This window comes from Crinia signifera, chromosome 8 (genome assembly GCF_055691185.1).
Source record: "Crinia signifera chromosome 8, ASM5569118v1, whole genome shotgun sequence".
Lineage (NCBI taxonomy): Eukaryota > Metazoa > Chordata > Amphibia > Anura > Myobatrachidae > Crinia > Crinia signifera.
The window spans coordinates 121,764,188-121,791,662 of NC_139224.1; the positions used below are offsets into that span (position 1 = coordinate 121,764,188).

Below are 27,475 nucleotides of genomic sequence, written 5' to 3' on the forward strand. Positions count from 1 at the left end.
ACGCAGGGTTGCACCGTGACTTTGAAACGGTTCAGTCCCGGTACGACCCTGCATGTGCGGTCTGTTCACATCGCATCAGCGAACCGGAAATATTGCCAGTATGCTGACTTCATTCGGGGGAGCAGCAGAGCGTCATCAGGGGCGGGGAAGGAGGCAGCGCTTAGAGCTGGCGCTGCTCCAAGAACTGCCTCCTCCATAGTACGAACAAGAAACGGGTCACTTGACCTGATTAACCCGTTTACACAGCAAAGAAACACGTCAATGAAGCAGTAAGAAGACTTCTTTTTAACCGGTTCGTATTGCCATGTTGCTACTGGTTTGCTGTAACCAGTAACTCCTTTCACATCACACCAATTCCGGGTCAAACCAGCAAAAAATCATCATGAACCTGGTAATTAAGTGCGATGTGAAAGGGGTAAAACACAGGCTATAGCCCCTCATAAACACTGTTTCAAATTAATGTAGCAAACCCAATTGTAATGGGGCCTACACACATGCGGATAGTAAGGCATTTTCTAATCAACTTTGCTTAGTTCGGCAAAGTCGCTTAGAAAATGCCCCTACAACGGTGTGTGTGGGGGGGCTATAGCGACAGCAATGAAGGTCGCTGTCCGAGATTGATGGCAGTGTCCATCAATCTCGATGGTCATCAGTGTTCTCCACTGAAGAACACTGGTGCTGTCAGCTCGCTCTGTGTGTGGACGGTCAGCGCCACAGCAGTGCCTGACCTAGCATAGCTAGGAAGCCCTACACACATCGCTATGGCAATGTAAGATACTGACATTATATGGCCTCTCTTCTGAAGCAGCACCTTACAGTTAATTAATAAAAGATTTAAGCCGGGTAAGACATATTACAAAGAAATTGGTCAGGTGTCACGTGTCAACGGTTTAGATTAATGACACATCAAGAAAAAAGCCCCCCCCCCCCCCAAAAATGCTCTTTATTGGGAGGGAGAAAATGCTCTGTTCGTTCCTGAACTTCCCTAGTAATGTATAATTGCCAACACCTGTGGGGAGCTAGGTAATTCATAAGAAAGGTGTTTCACCACAGGTGATGGCAATCATACATTACCAGGGAAGTTCAGGAACAGAGCATTTTCTCCCTGAAGGAGAGGGTCAGGTAGGCAACCCAGTGCTATGTGTGTTTGTGTCTGCAGCGTGTATGCCACTAAGCACAGAGCCACCTCCACGGCACAGGCTGTGTAGCGCGATGCAGCAGAGTTTATAAAAAAATATAAAGTGAAATGTATGGAGTCGGCACTCACCACAGCAATCACAGAGCGCCCGCCATGCCCACACCCGCTCCACAACTCTATCACCCCACCAAAACACAACCAGGCCCCGCCCCAAGCTGCCTCACAGCCTGTGATTGGAGGCTGACACGTGACGTCACCATCCGGCTTCCCATCACACTCCCAGTTGAACAGGTATCCGTTACGGAGAAGGCGGGGCGACGCCATACACCGTCTCCATGCCGACTGACAGCGGCAACTTTATTAGCATAGACAGCTTCCCATCACGTGACTGACACTAGCGGTCATTCGGCGCTAGCAAACAAGGGAAGTATCTGCAGGCAGCCAGCCAGTAGCACTCTGTACATACAGTCATATAGTGCAGGGCTGCGCGCGGTGCACTCTGGGGGCTGTAGTTCAGTAGCTGTGTCCGAGGGCAATGAGAGTGGGGGGGCCGGTCTATGGCAGCCAGTGACAAGCAGCAGGGACAGGGAGCAGACCATCAGCGCGGCCTGGGTCTCGCCGGGATGTGGCCGCAGGGTGAGGCTGTGATTGGCGGAAGCGCCTCTTCCGGACACGCCCCGCCCTGGGAGAGGCGCAGCAGCAGCACATGCTCCCTGTGTGTAGTTGTGTACCAGCAGCAGGGCAGCGCGGCGGGCTGGCATGGGGCAGGCGGCACTGATCACTCTCCTGCTGGCGTGGCACACCGCCCGACATTGTGTTGCCGCCTTCTCGCAGTCTGTGGACAATGACTTCACCTTCACCATCCCGGCCGGGCGGCGGGAGTGCTTCTTCCAGCCCATGCGGCAGGGGGCCACCCTGGAGATAGAGTACCAGGTATGTGTTACCCCTGCCATGCAATAGGTGGGGTACGTGCCGGATACAGGCCTGAGAGTGCTGCCCCACACCACAGGGCACAGTGCATTAGCCTGTAATGTTACTGCTACTAGCTACAGAACACCTGTCATATAACAATGCTGCTAGTATCTATAATATGTCATTATGGGATGGTAGTAGCGCTGCTTGACTCGTATACCTATCATATAATAATGCTGCTAGTATCTATAGTGTATTCCTGTCATTATGGGATAGTAGTAGCTAGAGTATACCTGTCATATAACAACGCTGCTTGTAAGTTGTATCTATAGTGTATTCCTGTCTTTATGGGATAGTAGCAGCTAGAGTATACCTGTCCTATAATAATGACGCTGCTAGCAGCTAGAGTATACCTGTCCTATAATAATGACGCTGCTAGCAGCTAGAGTATACCTGTCCTATAATAATAGCGCTGCTAGCAGCTAGAGTATACTGGCTGAGGTATCTTTATTATTTATTTCTCTTCCCCTCTCACATTTGTCACTTTTCACGTTCCTTGTTTTTTGTAGTTTTGTCACGTTTTTTTGGGTAGTGTGGTCGACCCTTTCGGGCCTTCCATTTCCCCAATGTGCTGAAGCTCTCCCCTTTTGGGGAGAGCTTCGGTCCCCCGAGGACGATCCCGAGCCGCAAGGCGGAGGGAAGTCTACTGAGGGTCGCTCCAAACCTTCGGGTGCGGAGGACCCACCGTCCTAACCCTTCCGGGGGTTGAGGAATGAGGGTCTCTCTAAGCTTCGGTGAAGAGGACCCACTGTTCCCTATTTTCCCCTCTTTGGCCTTATGGTTGAGAAAAACGGGGCCTTTCTCCTTCGGGAGATGGCCCAATTTGATCGCACGGCCCCCTTTGCACGTGTTTAGGCACAGCACTGGTGGTAGGGAGCACACCTCGGGCTCCTGAGTTTTTTCAAACTCATACCTGTCCTATAATAATGATGCTGCTAGCAGCTAGAGTATACCTGTCAGTCATATAATAATGACACTGCTAGCAGCTAGAGCAGGGATGGGGAACCTTTGGCCCTCCAGCGGTTGTTAAACTACACATTCCAGCATGCCCTGCAACAGTTTTGTTATGGCCAAATAGCAAAACTGTAGCAGGGCATGCTGGGATATGTAGTGTAACAACAGCTGGCGGGCCAAAGGTTCCCCATCCCTGAGCTAGAGTATACCTGTCAGTCATATGATGACACTGCTAGCAGCCAGTGGTTCCCAAACTGTGTGCCTAGGCTCCCTGGGGTACCTCAGGACACTTGCAGGGGTGCCTTGGTTGGTGGACCAGGATCAATTCATATTATTAATGGTCAATGTAATAGGCAAAACTAGTGCTGGCGGCTGCCAATCATAATATATGTTACAAACAGGAGCAAATCCTGTCCCTCACCACATAACTGTGACATATACACACAATGTACCTAATTTAATTTTTTTTTTTCTAAATTTCTCAATAAGAAACATTCGGCCTAGGGGTGCCTTGAATTTTTTTTTTTTGATGCTCTAGGGTGCCATGATTCAAAAAAGTTTGGGAACCACTGAGCTAGATTATGCCTGCCATATAATAATAATGCTGCCAGTATCTATAGTATTCTTGTCATTATGGGATGGGAGTAGCTAGAGTATACCTGTTCTATAATAATTACACTGATATCAGCTAGAGTATACCTGTTCTATGATAATCATGCGGCTAGCAGCGCTAGTGTATACCTGTCCTATGATATTGATGCAGCTAGAGCAGTGATGGCTAGCCTTGACACGCCAGCTGTTGTTGAACTACACATCCCAGTGTGCCCTGCTACAGTTTTACTATTTGGCCATGCTAAAACTGATGCATGGCATGCTGGGATGTGTAGTTCAACAACAGCTGGAGTGTCAAGGTTAGCCATCACTGAGCTAGAGTTAACCTGTCCAGGTATGGATCATTGGATAGACAGCAACTAGGTCGCAAAGCATTAGGTCAACATGGTCATTAGGTTGACAGTCAAAAGGTCGATATGGGGTTTTTAACGTTTTTCTTTTTTTTGTCCAGTATGTCGACACAGTCGGCATGGACACTGAAACAAAGCACTGCGCTCGCCATGCTTCGAGCATGGTGCTTCTCTACACTGGGCACACTATTTTATTCTCCCACCACACCAGCGGTGGCCAACCCGCGGCTCGCGAGCCGCATGCGGCTCGCCGCGCTGTAAATTGCGGCTCCAGCCTCCCATCCCGTCTGCAAAGCGGGGTTTTGAATTTGGCGCCAATTCGGCTGCCAAATTCAAAACGCCGCATCGGCGGCCAATAGGAAACGGCCGCGGCGAGCCAATCAGCGCTCGCCGCGCCGTTTCCGCCCTGCCCCCGGCGTCTGACATCAGACGCCAGCGGGAGGGCGAAAAGTCTTCTCCACGCCGGCGGAGCGCAGGAGCGCTCCTGAAGACGCGAGAAGCCGCCGGAGGATGGCGCAGAAGACGGCGGCGGGGAGAAGAGTTCCGGCGCCGCTGAAGAGGCCAGAAGACGCCGGGATCAAGACAGAAGATCTCCGGCGCCTTCTGCAAGAAAAAAGAAGATGGCTCCCGGAGAGGCCAGCGGGGGTGGGAAGCAAAAGAGCTGACGAAGCTCCCCCCAGCGGCCTCTCCCAACACCAGGTAGGGGCCTTTGGCCTCCTACCCTCCATCCACCCTAGACCACCGGGTGTCGGGCACTAGGCCCGTGGGCAAATTCAGGCCCTTCTGGCCTGTGTGTGCATTAGTCGGGCCCTCTTGGCCCGTGGCTCATTTGTTTGTTGGGCCCTCCTGGCCCTCTAGGTGGGCCCTTTAGTTAGGAAGCTGGGCCCTCCAGCATAGGTGTTGCACTGTGGGCAACACCTGTGCTGGAGGGCCCAGCTTCCTAACTGTGGGGGCATGTGATGTTTGGCACTTTGAGGGGCATGTGATGTTTGGCACTGTGGGGGGCATGTGATGTTTGGCACTGTGGGGGGCATGTGATGTTTGGCACTGTGGGGGGCATGTGATGTTTGGCACTGTGGGGGGCATGTGATGTTTGGCACTGTGGGGGGCATGTGATGTTTGGCACTGTGGGGGGCATGTGATGTTTGGCACTGTGGGGGGCATGTGATGTTTGGCACTGTGGGGGGCATGTGATGTTTGGCACTGTGGTGGGCATGTGATGTTTGGCACTGTGGGGGGCATGTGATGTTTGGCACTGTGGGGGGCATATGATGTTTGGCACTGTGGGGGGCATATGTTTGGCACTGTGGGGGGCATATGATGTTTGGCACTGGAGGCATAAAGTTTTGTCATGTGGCCACTCTCCTTGTGTCATATGACCACGCCCCTGACCACTCCCCCGATCACGCCCCTTTTTGGCGCGCATGCCTTCGGCGCGCGCATGATGTTGGCTCTTTGGCTTGACGACTGATATTTTTCGGCTCTTTACCTCTGACCGGTTGGCCACCCCTGCACCACACCCTAGTGGATGGTAGGGCATGAAATACCACCTGTTGGCACATGGCTCAAAAATAAGTGAAAAACTCAGGTCCACCTTTTGACCGATAACTTTCCCCTTGTCGACCTTCAGTGGTGTCGACCTAATGCTTGTAGACCTAGTGACCGTATCCCACCTGTCCAAGCAGCTAGAGCAGGCATTCCCAACCACGGTCCTCAAGGCACACCAACAGTGCAGGTTTTGTAGATATCCAGGCTTCAGCACAGGAGACTTAATTAGTACCTGAGGGATTCTGATTAAACCATCTGTGCTGAAGCCTGGATATCACTAAAACCTGCACTGTTGGTGTGCCTTGAGGACCGTGGTTGGGAATGCCTGAGCTAGAGTATACCTGTCCTATAATAATGCTGCTGCTAGCAGGTATAGCCAACTCCAGTCCTCGAGAGCTACCAACAGTGCATGTTTCTCTTTCAATGGTCCTGGTGACACAGCTCAACACTGGGATGTAGGAGGGTCCGAAGGAGCCAGGCACCTATCCTAAAGTTTTAGAGGGTAGGCTCCTCCCCTACTGCATCCCTGGACTCTTCAGTTCGTGTTAGGTGCCCACTGGAGTGGGTGCTATTCTAAAGGGCTGCAGGAGCAGCCGAAGAATTAGAGTAGTTAGGGGATTTTTATTGTTTTATTAACTTTCACCCTAGCTAGGTAGGCACAGTGTGAGGATTCTCATAGTGAATCCTCACACTGCTAGCGCAGCAGGAGCTGACAGAAGCGCGTCCTGTCAGCTCACTGTGCACAGGGGAGACACTGTCTGGTCTCCCTGTGCAGCGCTTATAGCCTTTTCTAAAAGGCTGCCTGGGCTCCGGAGTACCCTGAAACCGGCTCCACATTTAGGTGGGGATCATGGGGGACAGGCGCTCCGTGATGGCGGCGGCCATTTTATGCGGAGCTTACACGCTGAGCTCCTAGATGAGAGGACAGCAGCGTTGTGACAGGCATGTTCCAAGTGATCCCCAGTTGAGGGGGAGACACTGGAACTAGGAAATCCTACCTAAGGAGCGGCTGGCTGGGGGTGGTTGGCGCCAAAAGGTCACGGACCCCGCAGCAGCAGGGACCTGTGGTCTCTTCCTTCACTCTGACTTTGGCGCCTTTCAGAACGCTTGCAGCGGAGCTGAGCTGGCTTACTGATCCTGGCAGAGTGACTTGGATTTCCTGGGCATCGCTTCCCCGCAGTTGAAACCAACAGACAGATAAGTGACTGGGTGCATTGCCTCTGTATAAACGCTTGTACATTGTTTGCACTGTGTATACTGATAGATATACATTTATCACTTGCATCATGTCTGAGCATCAGGCTGTGGTTTTGGGGGAGGGAGCCCTCAGTGCACTGAGCGCGTGCAATGTTTGCACACAAAAGTTTGTCCCTGAGCAGATGGCCAAGGGGGGCTTATGTATTACTTGCGCTGATGTGAGACCCATGGGCAGTGAACCCCATAGGGCAGAGCAGATGGAACCTGCGTGGGCCAGGGCCCTAGGCAGGTCAGTAAACGCTTTGGTGCAGCTTTTGGACAGGCAGAGTGATGGGCTGGTAGAATCACAGAGACCTATGCCATCATCTCAGCAGTCGTCCGGCTCCTTGCCTCTTACCCAGGCAGATCCTGCACTGATTCAGGTGATGCAGGATACTGCTAAAGGGATCAACAGGTTCAGTGAAATGCTGGACAAAATGGATGATGTGGCAGGGACCCCTAGAAGGTCTTATGCTTTAACTACTGTGGTAGATGAAGAGGAAGGAGAGTATACTGACATCCCCTGGGATCAGGGTGATGATTTGGAAGAGAACTCTGCTGCTGGTATAGAGGATCTCATTGTAGCTGTGAAGCAGGCTTTAAAGCTGTCTGTGGAGGATAAGACTCCTGTTAAAGGTGTTTTTAAGCGACAGCGGAAGGAGGCTGTTACTTTTCCTTCAGATGAGGGGTTACAGGAATTGTTAGAAGGGGCTTGGAAAACTCCTGATAAGAGGCTTCAGATGCCTAAGCGATTCCTTAGTCTGTACCCCATGCCAGAGTCTCATGCGGAGCTCTGGGAAAAGGTCCCAGTTGTGGACGCTTCAGTGGCACGTTTGTCCAAGGCTACTGTATTGCCAGTACAGGGCGGTGCAGCTTTTAAAGATTCTGTGGATAAAAAGCTGGAGGGAAACCTCAAAGCTATCTTTGAAGGGGTGGGGTTTACCTTACGGCCCCTTATTGCTTCAGCCTGGGTCTCTAAGGCCATGATAGAGTGGGCTGGTGAATTATGCACCATGCTGCAGGCTGACCCTGGAGCATTACTGCTTGCAGAAAAGATTAAGGCAGCGGCAGAATATGCAGTGGAAGCAGAGGAGGAAGCTATTAAAATGGCAACCAGAGTGTCCACAGTCTCCATTAATGCCAGGAGAGTGCTTTGGCTTAAAGCCTGGGAAGCAGACAATGAGTCCAAGAAGGCTCTGGAAACATTAGCCTTCAAAGGAAAGGTACTCTTTGGTACCGAATTAGAGGAGATTATAAAACAGGCCACGGGCGGCAAAAGTACATTTCTGCCGGCCTCCTCAGCAAAGCAGACGTCCAGATTTTCTGCTTTTAAGCCGTCCTTTCGGCCCTCCCCTAGAGGTGGTGCGTCCTTTCGAGGACAGTCTTTCAGGGGAAGGTTTCAGTCCTCTAGAGGCAAGACACAAAAGTCAAAATTTGGCTCTTTTCACAAGAAGCCTGCTACAAAAGGAGAGGATAAACCCTCGGCATGACTGTCAGGGGCTTCGCCCGACAGTGACAAAAGTGGGGGGGCGTCTCACACTCTTCAGGGACGCTTGGGCTTCTCTAGGCCAGGATGCCTGGGTGTTAGATATTATAACACAGGGTTACAAAATCCCTTGCAGAGGGCCGCCTCCGAAGAGGTTCATCCCCACATCCTTACCAAAGGAGGCACGGCTGCGTACAGCTCTTGTGAGAGCAGCTCACTCCCTTTTGGGAAAAGGGGTGGTTACACCAGTCCCCAGGGCAGAGTGGAAGAAAGGCTTTTACTCCACGCTGTTCCTGGTGCCCAAACCAGACGGGTCTTTCAGACCAATACTAAATTTGAAATCCCTAAATGTTCATTTATGGGTAGACCATTTCAAAATGGAGTCCCTACGGTCAGTACTCCTGAGTCTGGACCAGGGAGAATTTTTGGCGTCCATGGATGTCCAGGACGCATATTTGCACGTTCCTATACACCCGGAGCATCAGACCTTGTTGAGGTTTGCCATAGGAGACCTGCATTTACAATTCCGGGCGTTACCCTTTGGGCTAGCAACCGCGCCAAGGGTATTCACAAAGATAATGTCAGTAATGGCGGCGGTGCTGAGGCTCAGGGGAATCACAGTAATACCCTATTTGGACGATCTTCTGTTCAAAGCAGAGTCAGCAGCCATGCTGCAGAGTCACTTGGCAGAGGCCATCAGTTTTTTGCAGGCTCACGGCTGGATTTTAAATTTGCAAAAATCTCAGTTGGTACCGTCACAAAGGCTCCAATTCTTGGGAGTCATACTGGACACCCATCTTCATCGGGTATTCCTCCCGGAGGTAAAGGCCAGGGATCTGGTCACCCTAGTCCAGGAGATTCTCAGGGCTCAGAGCATTTCAGTATGGAGGTGCCTCAAGCTCCTGGGGAAGATGGTGGCGTCATTCGAGACGCTTCAATTTGCCAGGTTCCACTCTCGGAGGTTCCAATGGAACATTTTGTCAGCCTGGTCAGGAAACACTTTGACCATGAAATCCGAGATGATAGTGCTGTCTTCGGACACCCGAGAATCCTTGAAATGGTGGACAGAAGTAGATTCCCTTCAGTGGGGTCGGTCATTACAGACCTGGGACTGGTTGATAGTAACTACCGACGCCAGTCTCAGGGGCTGGGGGGCAATAGTCCTGGATCTCAGGCTTCAGGGCCTGTGGACGGCAGAGGAATCAGCGTTACCAATCAACATCTTGGAGCTGAGAGCTGTCTGGAAAGTGATTTCCTTGGCGGGAGACAGGTTACAGAACCTCCCTTTGAGGATTCAGACCGACAATGCCACAGCTGTGGCGTATCTGAATCACCAGGGAGGTACACGCAGCAGATTGGCCATGTGGGAGGTATCCAGAATCTTCCTATGGGCGGAACAGAATGTTCCAGCTGTATCGGCTATATTCATCCCAGGAATAGAGAATATAGAAGCCGACTTCCTGAGCAGGGAGGAGCTCAAGGAAGGGGAATGGAGCTTACACCCTCAGGTGTTTCAACAAATCACTTCGATGTGGGGAACTCCGGATGTGGACCTGATGGCATCCAGGATCAACCGTCAAGTGCCCAGGTTCTATGCCAGAACAAGGGATCCACTAGCGGAGGCAGTGGATGCCATGACTATTCACTGGCAGGGAGATCTCCTTTATGCATTCCCACCAGTACCAATGTTACCGAGACTTCTGAAGAAAATACAGGGGCAGAAGGTTCCAGTGATCTTAGTGGCCCCAGATTGGCCAAGGAGATCCTGGTACTCGAGGCTTCAGAGGTTGTCTGTGGACTCATGGCGTCTACCTCTGAGACCAGACCTTCTAAGACAAGGCCCATTCAATCACCTGGATTCAGATCGATTGATTTTGACGGCCTGGCTATTGAAACCACCATTTTGAAAAGAAAAGGGTTTTCTGAGGCAGTAGTACAGACGATGATAAAAGCCAGAAAAGCTGTATCTTCGGCAAATTATTATAGAGTCTGGAAGACTTACATTCGATGGTGTGAGAGAAGAAAGGCTCATACATCTCATTTTAAGCTATCAAGAATGATGGAATTCTTACAAGATGGTTTTTCATCGGGCCTAAGCCTTCAGTCACTGAAGGTGCAGATTTCGGCCTTGTCCATCTATTTCCAGAAAAAGATAGCCATTTTGCCGGAAATTCAAACCTTTTTACAAGGAGTATCCAGGTTGAAACCTCCATACAAGCAACCAGTAGCACCTTGGGATCTATCACTGGTTTTGGAATGCCTTCAAAAGGCACCTTTTGAACCTTTAAGGTCGGCTGACTTTAAGTTTCTCACGTGGAAGCTAGTGTTTTTGTTAGCAGTAGCATCTGCTAAAAGAGTTTCAGAATTGGGAGCTTTGTCATGTAAATCTCCCTTCTTAATTTTTCATGATGACAGGGCTGTTTTAAGAACAGTGCCTCAGTTTTTACCGAAGGTGGTATCTACCTTCCATTTAAATCAGGAGATAGTTCTACCTGTGTTTCAACCCCCAGAGGGTTCTAAGAAAAGGGACAAGTTGAGAACTTTGGATGTTGTGCGTGCCTTACGCATATATGTGGACAGAGTGAAGAGTGTCAGGAAGACTGACACATTGTTGGTATTGTATGACGTACACAAAATTGGTTGGCCTGCATCTAAGCAGACTATTGCTAGGTGGTTGCGGTCTGTGATAGCCTTTGCATACACCAAAGTGGGTAGACCAGTACCGGCCAAAATAAATGCGCATACCACCAGGTCAGTTGCCACCTCTTGGGCGGTTCGACATGGGGCCACAGCTGAGCAGGTTTGCAGAGCTGCCACTTGGTCATCTGTTCACACATTTGCCAAATTCTATAGATTCCATGAGTTCGCGTCGGAGGACGCATCATTCGGGCGAGCAGTGCTGAGAGCTGCAGACCTGAGCGTACCCTCCCAAAGGACCGGCTCTGGAACGTCCCAGTGTTGAGCTGTGTCACCAGGACCATTGAAAGAGAAAAAGGGATTTTTGTAAGAACTTACCGTTCGAATCCCTTTCTCTGATATGGTCCTGGTGACACAGCGATCCCTCCCTTACGCTCAGTAAGTATGCCAGAAGTTTCATGATGTTCATGTTAAAATGGTTAAAAGTTAACAGTTTTCTGTTATAAAATGTGCATATAATATGTGCAGGCGTTTGTACTGAGTTATGTATTCCAGTGGCTTTGAAAGATTGAACTGAAGAGTCCAGGGATGCAGTAGGGGAGGAGCCTACCCTCTAAAACTTTAGGATAGGTGCCTGGCTCCTTCGGACCCTCCTACATCCCAGTGTTGAGCTGTGTCACCAGGACCATATCAGAGAAAGGGATTCGAACGGTAAGTTCTTACAAAAATCCCTTTTTTCCAGGTCTCCTCACAGAGTCATAAGTGAAGAATTTAGCTCCACCTGTGGATTATTTATAATGTGTCAGTCAGTAATGAGTGCACCTGTGATGTGAGCTGGAAAACATGAACTGTTGGTAGCTGTCGAGGACTGGAGTTGGCTACCCCTGAGCTGTAGTATACCTGTCCTATAATAATGCCGCTGCTAGCGTATACCTGTCATATAATAATGACACTTCTGGTGTCTGTAGTGTTCCTGGCATTATTGGGATGGTAGTAGCTAGAGTAGACTTGTTATTATAGGACTGGAATTTTGAGAACAGGATATTATAGGCAGTAACCCTTTTGCATACCTCCCAACATGACCCTCTCCAGGAGGGACACCATGCTCTGCTTCAGCACTTCTCTGGTAATGTATGATTGCCATCACCTGTGTTAAAGCACCTTTCTTATCAATTAACCTGCTCAACACAGATGGAAGTAATCATACATTAAGAAGGAAGTCCAGGAGCAGAGCATTGTGTCCCTCCTGGCATGGGTCATGTTGGGAGGTATGCTTTTGGAGAATAGCCAAGGCTGCAGCTGATCCTGGTCTCCTTGACATGGATACATTGTACTCCAAGCAAATAGATGAGAAAGTAAAGCAAAGAGCAGCATAACCTTCTGTCCAGACAATAAGAAGCTGCAACATCATTGTTGCATGACTTCTGAGAGAGCTGGCCAGACTATTTGTGGAGGATATTGTATTTCAAGCCAAGTAGTTTTAGGAGGCATATGGTCACTAGGTCCACCCTATTTAGGTTAACATGCATTGGGTTAACAGCTGAAATAGGTCCAAATACAATAAACCGCTAGGATGAGGCGCTCCCACTTGAGATAATATTTTCTTCACAGTGTTGATGATCGTATGTTGTAATCATGTGTAATACCTCAGAGAAAACAGAAGAAAAACACTGTGTAGGACTTTCTATAAATGATGTATACTTTACAAACCAATTGAACATATGTTATTTGTACTCCATACCAGACAGAGGCCTCAACTTAGGCCACAAGAGGTCTCACAGGTTCTCCACAATACATTCCAATCACTTAGGTCTAGTCAAATCTTCATATACCTCGGTTATAGTGAGAAATGCTCCACATAGTGTAACGTAAGCATTTATTCAACTAATTAAAATCACACAAAACTAAAAACAAGATCGCATAGTGCCGTGTCTGGCCTTAAATAAAGGCTGTGTTATAGATGAAGTTTTTCTTAGGAGGTCCCGGGTCTCCACGGATAACTCACAATGGCCCGGATGTTCTAAGCTTGAAAAGTGATAAAATGGAGAGTGATAAACCACCAGCCAATCAGCTCCTACCTGCCATGTCACAGGCTGGGTTTGAAAAATGACAGGTAGGAGCTGATTGGTTGGTGGTTTATCACTCTCCATTTTATCACTTTTTAAGGCTTAGTACATCTCTCCCAATAGCCTCTACAGGTCCAGTCCCACAGTGTTCTAGCCTCCACTGGCAATCACCAACGTGTTTCTGCTTTCAGTAAGTATCTAAAACACAGCCTTTATTTAAGGCCAGACACGGCACTATGCGATCTTGTTTTTAGTTTTGTGTGATTTTAATTAGTTGAATTAATGCTTACGTTACACTATGTGGAGCATTTCTCACTATAACCGAGGTATATGAAGATTTGACAAGACCTAAGTGATTGGAATGTATTGTGGAGAACCTGTGAGAAATCTTGTGGCCTAAGTTAAGGCCTTCGTCTGTTACGGAGTACAAATAACATATGTTCAATTGGTTTGTAAAGTATACATCATTTATAGAAAGTGTATGTATGTGTGTGTGTGTATATATATATATATAATGAGAAGTGTGTTTTTCTTCTGTTTTCTTGGAGGTATTTTACACATGATTACAACATACGATCATCAACACTGTGAAGAAAATATTATCAAGTGGGAGCGCCTCATCCTAGTGGTTTATTGTATTTGGGCTTCTTTTTTAGTAGTTTGGTGACTATTCTTGGATATGGCCGTTTGTTTGGAGTGCAAGATTCTCTCTATTTGCCTAGCTGAAATAGGTCGACAGTGCTGGATGGTTGACACAACCAATAGGTCGACATGAGATGCCATTTTTTTTGAGTCGTCATGTACTGACAGGTGAGATTTCATGCCCTACCATCCACTACAGGATATTGAATGTAAGCGAATCACCGTGCCCAAAGTATGGCAAGCGTAGCAGTACACCTAGACGTGTCCATGTTGACTGACATTCGGGAGAAAAAAAGCCTCATGTCAATCTTTTGACTGTCGACCTAATGGTGGTTTCGACTTTCCAACCCTGTCGACCTTAGCCATGTCAACCTATTTAGGTGCCGACCTAAGCCCTGTCAACCTGTGGTCGACCCAATGCATGTCAACCTAAATTAGATTGACCCAATGATCCATACACCTCTTTAGGAAGTGCTTAGAGAAGCCCTTTTTTTTTCTTTTTTTTTTTTTTACTAGTATATTTGTATTATTAACATAAATATGGCAAAACCATATCATGCTTAATGTTTTAGGTAGCCCAGATCAGCCAGGTAGCCAGGGGCACATGTAGCTTTGGACTCAAAATCAGTTTGCTATTTATTTTATGCTGTGCCATAAATCTTTGGGGGCTGATAAAGCATAGTGAGATGTAGCTCTCGGGTTAAGTGCCTGGAGTTTTTCCCTTGACTGTAGTTTTCATTCTAGCACCCGCTTTATCTTTGAAAATCCATGCAGTTCCTCTTCCCTGCCTGGGGTGTCCCAGTCTGCTGTGTTGTTTCTAGCACAGGTCTGGTTTGCATATCAGTGTTCATATCCAGACCACACTGTGCTAGAAGCACTACATCAGACAGCGACAATCCAGGCAGGGAAGAGGAACTGCAAGGGTTTTCAAAGATAGCGGGTGCTAGAATGAACACTATGGCCGATATGTAATAGGGTGCGATTTTTAGACTTTTGCGATTTTTTTTTTTTTTTTTTTTTTTTTTTTTGTCAAAATTGACCAAAATCGCATTTTTTCAAAAAATTGCACATGTAATATGCGATGTGAGTCGCGGTAAAAATCGCATTTTTTACAGCGAAATCGCACATTTTAAAGATGCGATTTTCAGGCACACTGAAAATCTCATCCAGATGTTTTCCCATAGTAAACTATAGAACTCGCATATGTAATAGGATGCGAGTTCTAAAGTCGCATATGGGAGCTTAAAAAAAATCGCAAAAAAAATAGACCAGCTTCTGACTGGCGATTTAGGCAGAAACATGCACAGATCATTGAGATCTGTGCATGCTTCTGCTGTAAAAAAATAGTTAAAAAAGAAATTTAAATAAAAAACTGGCGTGCGGTCCCCCTCCTAAGCATTACCAGCCCCGGGCTCAAAAAGCCGGTGCTGGTATCATAAAATCAGAGGGACAAACAAATAGGGGTCCCCTTGATTTAATGAAACCAGCACCAGGCTCAAGGTCCGGCGCTGGTTCCCAAAATACGGGGGACAAAATGACTAGGGGTCCCCCGTATTTAAAGAACCAGCACCGGACCCAAACAGCCAGCAGGGTAATGCCACAGCCGGGGGGAGACTTTTTATACAAGTCCCCCCGGCCAAAGCATTCAGCCCTGTGGCTGGTCAGCATGGGGGATTATCGTCGGACAGGACGCCGACACCGGAGCCAGCGACACGGAGCCGCCGACACCGGAGCCAGCGACACGGAGCCGCCGACACCGGAGCAAGCGACCTACCGACGGGATAAAGATAGGTAAGTATGAGTGTGTGTGTGATGTGTGTATTAAACTTTTATTTAAAATGTGTGTCAGTGTGTGTTTTGTGTACTATTTTTTTAACAGTAGAACTACAAGTTACAGCGGGCCCTTTAATGCCCTGAATGCTGGGACTTGTGGTTCTCCAAGTCCCAGCTTGCAGGGGAGGCTTGCTGGCACTTGTAGTACCACTGTTAAAAACAATAGATTTAACTTGATTTTACACAAAATCAGCTCCATGCCCACAGCCCAGGGGTATGGAGGACAGCCCCGGGCTTCAGCATGGGCAGGTAAGTTCTGGAGGGGGGGGGAACCCTTCTTTGGGGGGGTCCCCACTTCCCCAGGACCCCTGCCCATGCTGACCAGCCACAGGGCTGAATGCTTTGGCCGGGGGGACTTGTATAAAAAGTCTCCCCCCGGCTGTGGCATTACCCTGCTGGCTGTTTGGGTCCGGTGCTGGTTCTTTAAATACGGGGGACCCCAGTCATTTTGTCCCCCGTATTTGGGGAACCAGAACCGGCCCTTGAGCCTGGTGCTGGTTTCATAAAATCGGGGGAACCCCAACTTGTTGGTTCCCTTGATTTTATTAAACCAGCACCGGCTCTTTGAGCCCGGGGCTGGTTATGATCGGAAGGGGGACCCCACGCCGTTTTTTTTTTTTTTTTTTTATCGCACATTTGAAAATGCGCACATTTTCATGACTGAAAATGCGCACATTTTCATTACTAAAACTCGCCCGAAATCGCACCACATCGCACTTTTTTCCCGTGAATTCGCATCTCATTACATATGCGAATTTGCGGCAAAAAATGCGATTTGGAAAGGTGCGATATGGTGCGATTTTTGGACTAGTCCAAAAATCGCACCCTATTACATATCGCCCCATGACTGCATTGTGCCCGAAACTTAAACCAGATGCACTTTACCACGACTAATGCTCGAACTTGTTCACTGTAAACTATGAAACTTATTCAGGTCTGTTGGGCCGTGGGTATGCGTTCGCATGGGTCTGATATTTTTGCAATGCGGGTGCGTGCGGCCACAGCGAACAGACTGTTCACCCGGGTGCACACAACCAAAATTGTGGGCGGGGGAGGCAGGCCAGGGTACTCACCCAAGGGGGCACCCAGCGTTTCCTGGGCGTTCCCATGGAAATCGCCGGGTAACGTTGGCACCACGGGCAGGCAGCTGACATCACTGGATGTCAACTGCCCGACCAGTTTCTGCCGAATGCGCATGCATATATGTGACCTCAGAGTCGCTTTATATATGTGTGCATGCACCACATCCTTCGATGGTCGGCGACCCTCGAAAGATGTGGGAGTTCCCCTTTATGTAAAACATCCATTCACAGGTCCTGCAAACGAGCACGGTGTGCGAATGGAGGGCGGATGGCTTTCATTCGCAGGGTGGGTTCTGGTGGACTCGCAAGGGTGCGAATTCGCATCCGAGCGAGTCAACCGGAATAACCCCCTATGTCTCCTACTTTTGTTTAAGTGGAGTAGATACAATATGGACATTGTATAATAACAGAACCTTTCTGTGTAATAATAATTTAGATAAGTAAAAAAAAGATTGTGTATTTTAGAAAGGTCATTTTATATAGAAAACAATTGGCATAGTGTGTGCTGTCTAAGCCTGGGCACTGGGTGTTCACCAATACATAAGCTTTCAGTCTTTTTTTATTGATTTTAACATGTACAATTCGAAATTGACATCAATAAAGAGAGCGGTTACAGAAGAAAACTTTGTGTATTGTTTGAAAAAGTACATTTAGTAGGAAACATGTACAGAACAATAGTTGCCTTATTCAGCACAAACAGGTCGATAAACAAGACAAAGGGCGGTATTCAATGTGAATACCGGCGACGTGCAGCGAATCCTGTTTAGGATTCGCTGCATATTCGCCACTGCTCGCTGCGTTCCGGAGCCTCGCCGGCTCCGGTATTCAACGAGTCAGGGGCTCGCTGCCCCTGAGCGGCGAATTTGAGCTCCTGCGGCGGACGCCGCAGGGAGCCTGAGGACGGTGGCAGGCAGGGAGATGGAAGTCTCCCTGCCTGCCCCAGAACGTTTGTGGGGGGGAGGTGGGCTCCCCGGGTGCCAGGCAGCACAGGCTGCCCCCCGGGGGTGCCAGCAGGGGACCGGGTATATTCACTACACCCGATCATGCATATGTAATGATCGGGTGAAGTGAATATATGGATATCTGAGCTGCTCGGCTCCGGCCCCCTGCTGGCTGGTCTGTGTAAAAAAAAAAATATATATATATATATATATATATATATATATATATATATATATATATATATATATATATATATATATATATATATATATATATATATATATATATATATATATATCTCCAGATCCAGAGGGTGGCCGGCACTCCATGCAGCAGCAAACAAACGGGTCGGGCGCCCTCCCAGGAGAGGGGGATGAGACCCACTCCAATATATAACAACACACAGACGGGAGGCACTCCAGAAAAAATGACAATAGTCAAACGGTCAGGTGATCCAACGTTTCAAATGTTATTACAACTTTTTAACTTTTTTTTTATCAGGGTGACCCTGATGAAAAATGTTGTAATAGCTAAGCTGCTCACACGTCTGCGCAGGACCAGGATCCACCGTAAACACCGCTATGCTGGCATGCAGGGGGTATCCACGGACCAAACAGCTGATGTGAGGAGAGAAGGAGCGTCGTAGGATATATATATATATATTATTGTTATATATATTATTTATTCTCTGCACCTTGACAAAGGGACCACCAGGTCTCGAAACGTTGGACACTTATCCAGCTGCTTCTGTGTCATTATTTGTGAGTGCCGCCGTCCACCAGTATCCTGCATAGCGCCTATCTCCTGGAAAAATGAATCTAGGTCTAATCAATTGTTAATAAAAAAGGTGAATTAGAGAAAAGGAGAAGAAAAAGGAAAGGGAGAGTAGAAAAGTAAAGAAATAGACAAGATAAAAGATTGGGAGGAGAATAAGTAATCTTGAAAGGGCAGGAGTTTGCAGAGCCTAAGATATGAGGAGTTTTATGGAGTGAGCTTGAAGCAGACACAAGGGGTACCATGGTTTGAAGATTAGGAATTCCTAAAATTTGGTAGTGGTTAGGGAGGTCGTTCCTGTTATTGGAGTTTAGGCTTGACTGAAAATTCATATGAGCCCTGCATATCTTTGTAGTGGTCTGATCGCCTTGCCTGCATGGCCCTCGCTAGCTGCTGATGTTGCTTCCCCCAATTCTGAATGAATGGGTGCTAAACTTCTTAGTCTCCCAACTGCTGGCTGCCATGCATTTTTTTCAATACTGTGGCAAAATGGTACTTCAAGCCGACCCATCATTGTGAATGAGGAAAATCTCTCCGCCTGCCAGCCTGACCTTCAAGAAGGCACTGACTGCTGCCACTGGGCATGCTCAAATAGTGGTGTGCCTGCACAGCTGTACCCAATTTCCTTTTCCCTCCTGATCTATGTATCTTGCATAGCACCACCTCTTTGGTTACTGAAACATTCCTAGGCAGCAGGCTGGTGTAATGGTTAGCATTACTGCCTCACAGCACTGAGGTCATGGGTTCAATTCCCACCATGGCCCTAACTGTACAGAGTTTAATATTCTCCCTGTGCTTGTGTGGGTTTCCTCCGGGTGCTTCAGTTACCTCCCACACTCCAAAAATACACTGGTAGGTTAATTGGCTCCTAACAATGAATGAGCATGCGTGTACATGTGGTAGGGAATATAGACTGTAACCTCTACTGGGGCAGGTACTGATGTGATTGTTCAAATATTCTCTATAAAGCGCTGCAGAATATGTGTGTGTATTATATACATAACTGTCTGGGTCTCTGTGACTGCCCACCTAATAGAAGGGATGTAGGGAGTGTGGTAGTTACTGTCTGTTTTCCTAACATCGATCCATACTCCAATCCTGGGATTGAGCATTTTTCTTAATCCCGAGATTGAAAAAATAGCCCAGAATTTGCCTCCCTAGCAGTGGTGCAGAGGCTACATGAATGTTTCCTTTCATCATGAATAATTAAAACCATAGATTGGGTGAACCAGTGCAGTGTTTTTTTTTTTTTGTAGAAATAGTAATTGAATTGGGAAGAACTAAGATATAATTATCTTTTTGCAAACTGTGATTCTTGTGATGTTTGTTTCCCCCGAGCAACAGTGAAGAGTCAACACGGACCCTGATACACATTGGGCAGTATTCAATGCGAAAAATTCTCCGTGCTTTATGGAGAATTTGTGCTTTTTTCGCATTGGACGGAGAATTTTGGTCTCAAAATGTGAACCACCCTATTCAATGTGATATTTTCGCCATCTTTCGAAGTGATTTTCGCCGTGTCTCTCCATGTAGCAATTCTCCATCTTTTCATGGAGAAGTGGAATGTGAACTTTTAAAATATATTATTTTTTTTTTTTTTTTTTTTGGTGTAAAAAAATCAGGAATTTTATTCTGTGAAGGGGCATGCTATTTTTATTCATGTGCCAGCAGGGGGCCGGAGCCGCTCATTAGATATTCATATATTCACTGCACCCGATCATTACATATGCACGATCAGGAGCAGTGAGTATACCCGGTCCCCTGCTGGCTCTGGAGGGGGGGGGGGGGGGCCCTGTGCTGCCTGGGTCCCGGGGAGCCCTCCTCCCCTCCACATACGTTCTGGGGCAGGCAGGGAGACTTCAATCTCCCTGCCTGCCACCGTCCCACGGCTCCCTGCAGCGGACGGGTGTTAAGATTCGCCGTGAGGGGCAACGAGCCCCTGCGACATTGAATAGTGTATAAAGACCCGTGACGGAGAATCTCCAAACATGTAGAATCTCCGTAAAAACACGGCGAGTGCATGGCGAGAGAAAAAAACCTCTCGCCATGCACGGAGAAAATTCTCATTGAATACTGCCCATTGTCTTGTCCATCTAAAAGTAACAATGTAAAGCCAAGGCATTTTGTAGCGTGCACCATAAATGTGTCTTGTTGCCTTTGATTAGCCGGGGGGGAATGTCCTGCTTGATACATCAGACTTGCATTTAATGTATCATTTATTTCCTAGGTTCTGGATGGTGCAGGTTTAGATATAGACTTCTCCCTCATCGCTCCAAATGGTGACCTTGTCCTAGCTGAGGTGCGACAGTCAGATGGAGTTCACACGTAAGTTTTTAATGATATATTTGCTATGGACATGAGAATTCCATCATATTTAAACCTACGCGTTTCACACAGGATAGAGGCGATTGATGGAGATTACCAATTCTGCTTTGACAACACCTTCAGCCATCTATCCGAAAAGGTGATCTTCTTTGAACTGATTCTAGATCACCTCGCCGATGACGAGAACGATCAAGAAGACTGGAAGAATTTCGTAATAGGCACCGATCTGCTAGATATGAAGCTGGAAGACATACTGGTCAGTATGTTGTGTACTGGTGTCATGATTTCCCAAGTCCGTTTATAGGAAAGCACATAGCAGCACAGTATTGGTTGTACCAGTTTTAGTTTTGTGACTGGCATCAACCAGTCTACTGTGTTTTTCTGTTAGCAAGGACAACACTGTACCTGTCCGGGGTAGCTGGGATGGTAATGGAGATATGCAGGAAAATCACAGAATAATTAGATGAAGGATAAGGTTCCCTGATGGCACGGAGGGATGACTTCTTTTCTGCGGCACAATTTTTCTGGAAAAATAGGTTCAGGAACTCTGGATACAGGGGGTGGAGCTATTTAAATAAAAATAAAAAAACCTTTATTGAATATGAAAATATAAAATACATTTTTTTATGAAACGTACATTTTGGCCCAGGACAGGTTCAGGAACCTGGTTCCCATGAAGTCATAATTAATAAGAGGTTTGGAAACGGAGTTCCTGCTAGTTACAGCTGAATAATAGCCCTGCTCTTCTGTATTGTTTAAAAACAATAAATCTTGCATCTCTCATGTATCAGTTTAATACTAAAGTTCAATCACAGACCAACAACTGCTGCAGGTGGCTGTATAGTGTTCAGGTCTAAATCCACTTTATATATGCATATTTCACTAAATTACATTAATAAAAAAAAAATCAATTTTAAAATAAAATATTTCCTTAGTACAGGAAGGGATTCCTCGATCGCCCTGTTGAGTGCAGGGGTTTTACAGATGTATTGTGGGGTTCCACTTGCCATTACATAAAACACCATAACTGACAGTCATTAAGTGTCAGGCTTCCAAGTTGCACAAGTAAGCATTAACGGCATATTGCCACAGTGTTATAAAGTATGTGAGCTATACTGTACATAGTCACAAAACCCCATATGAATACAGTATCCGCATGTTTAGATGAAACACTTTATAGTTTAGTAGTATTCATTCTAGTACCCTGCATTTTTCAAAAACCATGCAGTTCCTCTTTCCGGCCACTGCTGTTACTTCTAGCACACTCTGATCTATACCTCAGCATTGAAATAGAGACCAGACTGTGCTATAAGCACCAGTGCACAGAGCGACACCCCAGGCAGGAAAGGAAACTACATGGGTCTTGAAGGGTACTAGAGTGAACACTAGTACTGAATGAGTGAGGCGTGGCCAATGTTATATTATCAGTAACCATGAATACACATCCTTAATGACCAGTTAACAAACCAATGTACATATTTACTGATAATTATGGTGTATTGTGTCTCTACTGCCAGGCCAAATATAACATTTAGTCTTTTTGCTTTTTGGTTTTTATAATATTTACATAATTCAAGTTACATAGGGATTTCCTGTCTAAATAAACTGATACAGCAAACAGAACATGGGTGCCACTGTCACAAATTACACATTAGTAATAAAGGTGACACGTGTACAAAAGCTGAGCATTTCCCTGGTGGACATTGTGCAGGATAACCGTGAACTAGATGTATGTAAGAATAGAACAGCTTTCTCTGTTTGGGTAGCTAATTTAAGCCTGTAGTCATTACTTAAGTTATTAAATCTATTTTATTGTGACTTTCACATCGTTACAATTGTTCGCAGTCATCACTCTTTATTGTAAACAAGTAGTGATGACTGCATTACTTTCCATTCTGAGAATTTTAGTTTATTATTTCCACTGTGCCAGAAGTTTGTTTATTTTTTCCTGGTGCCCTGTTCAAAACCCCTGACAACACAACACCAGAGTGTTCAAAGTGAGCTTCCAGCAGCACAAAAGCTGCACTATTGCCATTTATGATAAGTTTGCTAGGGATATGCAGGGACTGTGGAGCAACAATAGTGCTGCCTTTTTGGCAATGGCACTGCTTGGACACCCCTACCTAGAAACATAGAATTTGATGGCAGATAAGAACCATTTGGCCCATCTAGTATGCCCCTTTTTTTATCCTTCAGGTAATCCTTTTTGATCGGGTGTGGTATATGGTCCCGACAGTCATTAACCCGACGTTGGGATCCCAACTGGCCGGACTCAGACAGCATGGCGAGCACAACAAAGCCCCTTGCTGTGCTCACCACCTATTCTATTCTCCCTCTATGGGGGTCGTGGACCCCCACGAGGGAGAATAGCCGGTGGCCGTCTGGACCCCGAGTGTCGGGGTTTTGACTGTCTGGATCCCGACGTCAGGGTAATGACTGCCGGGATTCCGACTGTTGGAAAACTGTCCGGCACCCTTTTCATCCTTATTTCTTTGTAAGGATATTCATATGCCTATACCATATGGCCCCGTATATCCAAGGCCCTTTAACCCCTTCCCGACCGGGCGTTTTTTGTTAATTTTTTTTTTTTTTTCCTCCTCGCTTTCAAATAAGCGTAACTTTTTTTAATTTTCCGGCTATATAGACACATGAGGGCTTTTTTTTTGCGGGACAAGTTGTACTTTTTAATGGTACCATTTACTATACCGTATAATATTCTGGGGAATCAGGAAATAATTCAATGTGGGGTAAAAAGGAAAAAAAACGCAATTCCACAATTTTGCGCTGGTTACGTTTTTTTTGGAGTTCATAGTTAGTTTAAAATGATGGGTTATCTTTATTCTATGGGTCGTTACGATTCCAGTTATACCAAACTTATATAGTTTTCGTTACGTTTTACCACTAAAAAAAAAATAGAAAATTTTACGTTTTTTCTAATTTGCGTCGCGTCGCCATGTTCTGCGGCTTATAACTTTTTTATTTTTCCACCTACGGACCTGGGTGAGGGCTCATTTTTTGCGGGCTGAAGTGTACATTTTAATTAATACCATTATGGGATATGTGCGACTTTCTGATCTCTTTTAGTTACATTTTTTTGGGTAGGCGATGCGACCAAAAAACGTAGTTTTGGCGTTGGGAATGTTTTTCCGTTTACGCCTTTAACCGTGTGGGATAACTAATGTTATATTTTAATAGATCGGACTTTTAGGAACGCGGCGATACCAAATATGTTTAATTTTTTTATTTTTTATTTATTTTTATTTGTGAAATGGGGAAATGGGGAAAGGGGGGTGATTTGAACTTTTAATATTTTTTTTTTTTTTTTTTTTTTTTTTTACTTTTACTACAAGGCCCCCTAGTGTACTTGACCACTAGGGGGCGCGATCGCCTGTACTAGGTTCAGCCATAGAGCTCTATGGCTGAACATAGTGATTTTCAGCACTTCCTATTACATCCTGCCTCAGGCAGGATGTAATGGGTATGCTGACATGGCCAGCACAGGGGTCTACATTAGACCCCTGGCTGCCATGGCAACCGATCGGCACCCTCCGATCTCGCCGCGGGGGGCCCCGATCGGCGCCGGAGGGGGGCGTCCCCCCTCCGATCAGCTATTTAAGCACTGCGGGCGCTTTGCCCGCGGTGCTTAAAGGGTTAAACGGCCACGATCGGCGAACTCGTAATATACAGCCATTACCTGCTCTCTTTCAAGCCAGCTCACTCCGTGAGCTGGCTTGATTCCCCCGCAACCGACTCATGACGTATATATACGTCATGTGTCGGGAAGGGGTTAAATTCCCACCATCTGGGTTTTTTCCACTTGATACTGCATCTTCATGAGTATATTTACGGGTCTATTTGTCCCATTGCCAGTGTAAAGGTAAGGGTAGAAGAGATATATATAGGTGAAGATGCACCAGCTTTTAATTACATTTTGTTAAAAAAAAATAATTCTAATGGTAGGTTGGTGATAAAAATAGTAGAAAGAAAAACTGGCTACATTTAGAAAAATCTTAGTGACCTCTTCCCATTTGTGTACAATTGTCACAAAGCAATCGCGTGGCTTTAACATTAGGGACGACCAGGACAAAATTTCCAGAAATTGGGGTTCACTGGGAGTCCACTTGAGTGGTTTAAAATATAAGAATAAGATTCAATTTCATACAGACTTTAAAAATGCAACACACACTGCTCCCATGCATATGCCGTTGACTGAAACATGGATGATTATCCTTATTGAACACTTCCAAATACATGGCTTAAAACAATAATAATCTTGAAATATCCCTAAAACAAAAGTCCATTTTAGCCACAGATCATCCCTGTGTTTTCATGAAATAGGCAGGAACAAGCATTATTGGGGAGCCAGGAGGCTCACATCACACCATTCAGCACTTGTTTTCTGGTTAGCCCATGGTGGAGCACTGCTTCTCGTCTGACATCTGCATGTTTTTCCTTCTTTCTAGGAAACAATCAACAGCGTAAAAGGAAGACTAGGCAAAAGCCTGCAGATCCAGACACTTCTGAGGGCCTTTGAGGCAAGAGATCGTAAAATTCAAGAAAGCAATTACGAGAGGGTGACCTTCTGGTCCATAGTTAACCTTGCAGTGATGGTTGTGGTGTCTGTTATGCAAGTGTTTATGCTGAAGAGTCTTTTTGAGGATAAGAGGAAGAGTAGACCTTGAACATTGGAGAAGATGTGATCCAAATCCTTGATTCAATTGAAGGCTTTTTTTTTTTTTATCCATCTAAATAACATTTGTGACTTCTTCTTGCTGCTGTGATCATCCTGTTTTTCTCTGGGACAAATAACTGCATGATGATCACCTTTCAGCAATGTGAACAAAATATATGTAACTACTGTGGCCATTACTACACCAATGCGTATGGGAGAGAATGTGCGTGGTTGGCTCACTTCATTTGAGAAAATTTGACATTTGGATACTTTGTATGGGAGGAGAAACTTGTCATACAACCAAATGATTAATAGACTGTCAGCCTTTTTATTAATAAACCAATTCATCCCACAGTTGAACTCAATTGAATACTCCCATAGAAATGAGTGAGATTGAATACTTGTGTCTAATTTGCAGAAGGCAGCCCTGTGGATGAAGAACTTCCATGATGAGATTTTGCTAAGAAGTATAATGTTGTATATGTGATGAGTGAACAGATTATATAAAAAAAAAAAAAAAAAATTATTAATAATGGGACATAAGCCAATAATGACGGTGTGAAGTCTTAGCAGAGATACATTGCTGCTGTCAGTCCATTCAGAATTGAGACACTTTCATAGAAACCTGACATACTGTGACTTTAGTAAAGAAATAAGGTGATTTTTAAGGTCAACATATACAGTGTACATTAGATTATTAACATTGTAATTGCCTTCAAGGGAGTTTGATATTACAGTGCATTCTGTTCATTATGATGATGGGTCAGATGTTTGAAAACCAACATGAATGTATGTTACCCCATGACAGTACACTTTATTCCCCAAGATATTTAGACATTAGACCATACATGTCCAAGCTTTAGCCCTCCAGCTGTTGTGAAACTACACATCCCAGCATGCATTGCCATAGTTTTAGCATTCCCCAAAAGCAAAACTGTGGCAAGGCATGATTGGACTTGTAGTTTCAGAACAGCTGGAGGGCCATAGTTTGGACATGTCTGCATTAGGTCATTTAATAATCAGAGCAATAAGCAGCATCACTGACTTGACTGTTGTTTTTTTTCTGCTTTGAAATAGATAAATGTAAAATGCTGATCTGATGCTTTTTGTATTTTATTGGTTGTTTTCCAATAAAACATAAGTTGTTCTTAACCTATTTTGTGATCATTGCTCTATGAGCAGAACAAATACAATTCCTACTAAGTTCTTATGGCTTGTCTGCAATACGGATTTGGAACGTATAAGCAGCCAACTCCTTACCAAAGTCACCTTCTCTTCATTCACTATTCCCCTTTGTTTTCCTTTGGAATTTAATGTGCCACTTCTAATGAGGCAGAGTTCCTGTAAGGTCTAAAGCCCCATACACACATTGAGATTTGTGCTAAGGGCCGGATTCAGATCTGAATGCAGGGCTACAAATTTGCAGCCCTGCTTATAACCATCTGTGCGAAGATGGGTTGCCATCGCTGGCTGTTTGCAGGGTGATTGACACCCTATGACTGTTTGGGGGTGGTCACCCAGCGTTTTCTGGGAGTGCCCTAGAAAATGCAGCCATTCCCCCGCCCATTGGGGGGCGGGACCGCTGACCTCAGCTGCGGCCTCCTTTCTCCCCTCGGCCATCGCAGCGCTGAGCATGTCCTGGCTTACGCTGCAAACAGGGAAAAAAATTATTTGATGGTGCTCTAAGACTTCCAAGAGCTATCCTAATGGGAAAGGGTGCAGCAGAGCTGCACTGAAACCTGTATACGCAAAGTCTGTGTCTAAAGATGCAATGGTATCATTCTTAATTAGTGTGGTCAATGTTCAAAGCTGCTCTGTAGAAGCAGAACGCTGCACTACCCAAGAAGGTCCCACTGACCAGGTAGAATGGGCCATCAACACCGAAGAGTAAGTGTGGTAAATAGTTAGGCAGAGGCACCAGACTAAAGCCTGATTTATAACCAACCAGTCCCACCTGTGATCATAGAGGATAAGATATTTCATTACTTATGTATTATCTGGGCTCCCATGTTAAATGCACCCCATTTTTTCATACCCCTACTATCCAACTACGCATGGAGTTGATTTTATATAGTGTGGCGAGCGCAGCGAGCCACCGTGCCCCCGAGAGGATGCGGTCTCATAAGAAAAACGGGAGCCCAGATATTACATAAGTACCTATATTTCAGACTTGCAGCTACCTTCACTGGGTCCTGTTCTTGAGTGA

The 27,475-nt window shown here is 46.2% G+C and overlaps 2 protein-coding genes across 2 annotated transcripts in view; one reads left to right on the forward strand and one right to left on the reverse strand.

The window, feature by feature from the left end:
* CCDC18 (coiled-coil domain containing 18) overlaps positions 1-1,705 on the reverse strand; it is a 56,297-nt gene extending 54,592 nt beyond the window's left edge. Inside the window, exon 1 of the mRNA XM_083157081.1 lies at positions 1,268-1,705. Coding sequence (XP_083013207.1) covers positions 1,268-1,462 — 195 coding nt within the window. The 5' untranslated portion in view covers positions 1,463-1,705. The remainder of the gene's footprint in view (positions 1-1,267) is intronic.
* On the forward strand, positions 1,693-26,421 carry TMED5 (transmembrane p24 trafficking protein 5). Its single transcript, XM_083157082.1, has 4 exons — positions 1,693-2,071; positions 20,500-20,597; positions 20,670-20,853; positions 25,061-26,421. The coding sequence occupies exons 1-4, from the start codon at positions 1,898-1,900 to the stop codon at positions 25,277-25,279; spliced, it is 675 nt and encodes a 224-aa protein (XP_083013208.1). The 5' UTR covers positions 1,693-1,897; the 3' UTR covers positions 25,280-26,421.
* Positions 26,422-27,475: the final 1,054 nt, after the last annotated feature.

Excerpts from the sequence above, each read along its gene's own strand:
- TMED5 (XM_083157082.1), top strand. The coding sequence starts at position 1,898 with ATGGGGCAGGCGGCACTGATCACTCTCCTGCTGGCGTGGCACACCGCC. Across the intron at positions 2,072-20,499 it reads CCCTGGAGATAGAGTACCAG|GTTCTGGATGGTGCAGGTTT; the intron begins GTATGTGTTACC and ends TTTATTTCCTAG. Across the intron at positions 20,598-20,669 it reads CAGTCAGATGGAGTTCACAC|GATAGAGGCGATTGATGGAG; the intron begins GTAAGTTTTTAA and ends CGTTTCACACAG.